We start from the raw sequence: 4998 nt of genomic DNA, 5'->3' as shown, positions 1-4998 counted from the left end.
CATATGCAGAGGCTCTGGGTCTTGGAGTTGTAACTTGGTGTCAAGCGCTTATGCTTTTTGGTGCACAAGGCTTGATCGTCCATGGGCATTGAGCACGGGCTCTGTATGAATGGAACCTTCACTCTTGAGTAAGAGTTTTGGTTCTTGATCTTCTGCATGAGAGCTCTTAGTCTAGACCGCTTCACTAGACTAAGTCCTATTGACTAGAGTAAGAGACTTCTTACTTACACTTTCACAAGTTGGGGTCTAACAATCTCTCCCTAAGTGTAAATAAGGCAGACTTTTATTTGAATTACAAGCAAAAAGTCTAATTGAAGCAAGAGGTTAAAAGGAACCTCTAAATTACATTTACTATCTAAAAAAGTACAATACGATTGGAATGGAAATTACATCAAATCAAAGATAGAAAAGTACTTACAAAAGATAAGAGGTCTAAACATTTTGAAGTCTAATGAACTTCCTAAGAAGTTCACGAAACTCTAGCATATTGCATATCGACCTTAGAATGATTTTTGCTCGATCCTTTGCTCCTGGGGAGATGTCTCTGCTCCTGACTAGATTGTCTCTTATGTTGCGCAGAGTAGAGTTAGAGTACTTGTAGTTTTGGTTGTCTTAAAAAAAGATCTTCTTTTATTGCGCGTTTCGAAACACCACTCCCACTTCTGGTTCCACCAATACAGTCCAAGAGGGGATGCTATTGAGGCCCTGCAGATCTTCATTTAGTGCAGCAACAGTCAATTGATCCACTCCTTGATCCAGAGCTAGTTGAAAATCAAACTTGCATCTGAAGTCGAGCAGGCCTGTCATTGTTTGGCGTATGGCAGAGTTGGCAATAGCGTATTTGAACCCCTTGTCCTTCGTGTGATCCGTGAAGTAAAATAGAGAAAGAAGATCCCACGGATTCAGATTGATAAGATCACAGTCTATGAACTTACAGATCTGTCCGCGAGAACTCTCCACCATATACTAATGGAAGATAATTTGGTTATGCGTGAAGGTACACTTCTTGATGTCGATGACTTGCTTGATTCCATGGGATGAGTGTAGCGATCTAGGAATCTCTGCCTGATATGCTCTTGAGCCATAGGATGAAGACAGATCTTTTGGACCGGTGTCTCTTCTCTTAGGTTGTAGAGGAACTGGTAGATATCCTTGCTGTCTGCTTTGTCCTTAATTGGTTTATCAAGAGGTGTTAGCGTAAACATAGCATCCATGTTTTCCTTGATCTTTTGGACACGATCAGAGGATGCTTTCGTTTTGGCCTGCTACTTGCGCCTTCTAAGTCTGCTCTGGTGGGTATGACAGGAACCCGCTACCTCATAGCTAGTGTGACAACCCTGGTCCCTTGAGCAGGGACCCTAGCTCTGTGTGTATGTTGTTGTGGTGGAGGAATAGTAACAATAACACCTTCTAGAGGAACGACAACTGGAATGTGTAAAAGTGATGGATCAGCCACATTCACAACTACCACCTCTTCTTCTTGTCCTCTTATTGGAGCAGCTGTGTCCATGGCGTATTCTGTTGATGAAGATGGATCCAGTTCTGAATCAGAAGATGCGTAGACAGATAGAAGATCTATCATTTATGTATTCTTTTGTAGCCCGGCTGGCTCTACTTGAGATGCCATGGGCATCTTTCCTTTGCGAAGTGCCTCTACATGTTCTGGCGCTGGTTGGCTCTATGCCCTCTGCCTTGAAGGATCTTGCGTTGGTTGGTGTGGGGCAGAGGACGTTGGTGCAGAGGGGGAAGCCATAGGTGTAGCACTTGGAATGGCTGTTGAATAGTTCTCCCCCTCTGGCCGATTTTGAGGACCAGACTGGTCTGGGTCCTCATCATCGTCAAGTCGTCTCCTCTTCAATGGCTCAGCACATGGAGAGGGATCCATTCGTCTTTTTCGCCTCTGCTCCTCTACTTGAGGCATAGACTTGATCCTCTCCTCAAAGACTTTGAGGAGATCTTCGACTGCATCACCAACCCGTCGAACCTCGACGTCCGAGTGGTATTTGAACTTGGCTAGAGAGACTTTGATGGCCTCCGCTGCTTCTGTGGCTTTGTTGTTGAAATCGGATGTGAAGCTCGCCACCTTCTACAGAAGTCTGTCACCCAGAGCATTCATTGCGCTCTTAGTGACATAATCCATAGGTACGCTAAGAGGAATGATTGACTGGGCGTCATGAGATGTGGACGCCTCACCCCTCTGTATGGATGCTATGACCTCTTACAAGGCCTCTGCATTTCGTGTCGTCAATTCCGTTAAAGTATCGAGACGAGAAGCATTCATCGAATACTCAGCTCTTAATACTGACAAGGATGCTCGTATCTCATCCAGAGCAGGTGCAGAAGGAGACAGCTCTACACGGACCATGATGAGTTTTAGCTCTTCCAAGGAGCACCGCATAGAGGTCAAAAGGGAATGGAACTCTTCCCTTGTGAAATATGTTGGTTGTGTAACCTCTGGCTCAACACATGGGCCAGATTGAGTCCCCATTCCAGGGACGCCTTCATTCATGACTTGGTTGATGTTGGTCGGGGAAGGACTTCCAGCGGATCCTTGTGGTTCTCCTCGAGGAGAATTCACTACCGCTATTGTAATATCTGGGTTATTTTATTGGTTTTAAAATTTTAAATCTTTATGTTTATATTAAAATATATATATATATATATATATGTATATATATATATATGTTTTGGTGTGAATATGTGGGATTAGCCGACATTTTTGAGTCGGCCATACACTTGCTATTTATAGCAAGTGTATGTGAAAAGGGGAGGAAATTTTTTTGACTTTTAGAAGTTCTTGCTGAAAAACCATCTGGAGAGCAAAAGCAATTGTAAAAGTGAAGATTGATATCTTGCAGATTCAATCCGTTCAAAATCTTTTATAAGGTGAGTGTATTAAAGCTTTGAGTATAAAGTTGTTTGCATACAATTYWGTAATTATTAGAACTGGTTATTATTGGTTTATAGTTCATATTGTATGGATATGTTATTAAACCGTTCATGTGGTGTCTGGATTGTTATCCGAACAAATAAACCGTTCAAGTATTAATCGGATTTACCTTAAACCGTGTAAGAGGTGACCGGTTTGCTTCTAAACCACTCAAGAGGTGTCCAGATAAACCGGTCAAGGGTTGTGCGATGTATTGACCGGACTATTTTTAAACCGGTTAACATTGTAAGTGGAGTATTGTCTGGATTTGTAATCCGGACAAAGATATTGACTATATTCTAAGTGTTAACCGGACAAAGCTTATACAAGGTGTTATCCGGATTGTTGACCGGATATGATATAACTTTTTATATTCTAAGTATTTATCCGGATTCCTTATCCGGACAAGGCTGACTGGATTTCTAATCCGGCTAATATGTTGAAGTATTTATGAGATGTAATGGCGGTGTAACCGCGAGAGACATGTAACGGCGGTGTAACCGCGAGAGACATGTAACGGCGGTGTAACCGCGACAGAGATGTAACGGCGGTGTAACCGCGAGAGTGAGATACATGAATAAGATTATGTATCAGAAACAGGTTTGATTCTGAACTGATTGTTTGGAATGTATATTGTTTGTTGAGAATTATACACTCACTAGACCTTTTGGTCTAACGCTCAGTTGTTGGTCTAACCTGTTTTTGCAGGTCAGCGTAMTTTGCAAGATAAAGGCAAGGGAAAAGTTTAAATGATGATATTAGTTTATTCATATATGTATTAAAGATACATTTTGTTAGTCCATGTTTTTGTAATAATACTATTTTTAGTATTATGAGTATGATGATGTGAATTATATGTATATGGAATATGAGGGTTGTTTCAGTTGGTATCAGAGCCTTAGTTTAAGGGATCTGGGTATTTGCGAGATACTTAGACTTAAACTAGAGGTGTGGAAAGTTATGATAATAGGTTTCACTGGGTCTATGAACATGAGAATATGTTATAGCTGAACCTATTATGAGAAAGATAGATTATATATGATTGATATAATCTGAATTATGAATAGACATGAGGATAAATGTGTTATTATATTGTGATTATGAGAATAATCATGTGTGTTTAAATGTGATAGAAAAAGTCATATACTGAGAAATGACAGATAATCCCAATCAATCGGAAAGGGCCTCTACTGGTTATGGAAGAGGTCGGGGAAGAAGAAGTGTAATACAAGGAGAGGAACCGGAGAATGTGATGATGATAGAAACGCGAAGTCGTAGTAGGGGTCGAGGAAGAGGTAGAGGTATTAGACAAGAACATGAACTGTCGGCTCAAGAAAGTTCAATGTCTGGTCATGGAGGAGGAAGAACAAGGGGTGGACATAATGTTCCTGATTCTGGATTTATTACCAAAGAAATATTGGCAACAGAGTTGGGAAAGTTCCAAGAAAGTCTGGTAAATTTGTTGGGACGTACAACCCAAAATAATGTAGAAGTGGTAAGAAATTCCGATTATCAGGAGGAAGCAGGAGCTAGTACACCGGTGACTGGTACATTTGTACCCCTTACTTCATCCTCAGTACAAAAAGGAGGAGATATCAAAATGTTTCTTGCTTGTAATCCTCCTAAGTTTTCTGGTGAGCGTGATCCTGTTAAAGCTATGTGTTGGCTTAAGGAGATAGAGTTGAGTCTGCAAATCAGTAAAAGTGCAGAAGAGGATAAAGTTACGTTTGATGTGTCACGTTTGAAATCAAGTGCTTTATACTGGTGGGAAGTCCTGTCCAGTTCAGATCCGAACATTTTGAAAACCATGATTTGGGAAGAATTTGTGGTTAAGTTTAAAATGCAGTATTGTCCTGAAGCTGCAGTAAGAAAGTTGGAAGATTATTTCCTTCGTCTTGAACAAGGAAACATGTCAGTATGCCAGTATACAGAAGTTTTCATGGAACAATCTAGGTTTGCTGAAGCCGATATAATATCTAAAAACAGCAGGGTGAGAAAGTATATCTGGGGATTGGAGTCGAATCTTTAGAAATATGTAATATCAAGGAATCCGACAACATTTCAAGCGG

At 40.8% G+C, this 4998-nt stretch overlaps 1 protein-coding gene across 1 annotated transcript in view; it reads right to left on the bottom strand.

Annotated features, from left to right (window-relative positions):
• Positions 1-1678: 1678 nt before the first annotated feature.
• LOC112524971 (RNA-binding protein 25-like) overlaps positions 1679-4998 on the bottom strand; it is an 18818-nt gene continuing 15498 nt past the window's right edge. Inside the window, exon 3 of the mRNA XM_025134914.1 lies at positions 1679-2086. Within this exon, the coding sequence (XP_024990682.1) occupies positions 1679-2086 (408 nt within the window). The remainder of the gene's footprint in view (positions 2087-4998) is intronic.

This window comes from Cynara cardunculus (genome assembly GCF_001531365.2).
Source record: "Cynara cardunculus var. scolymus isolate 2C chromosome LG 13, CcrdV1, whole genome shotgun sequence".
Taxonomy (NCBI): domain Eukaryota; kingdom Viridiplantae; phylum Streptophyta; class Magnoliopsida; order Asterales; family Asteraceae; genus Cynara; species Cynara cardunculus.
The sequence above is the reverse complement of the archived record's forward strand: the minus strand, read 5'-3'. Positions and strand labels throughout refer to the sequence as shown.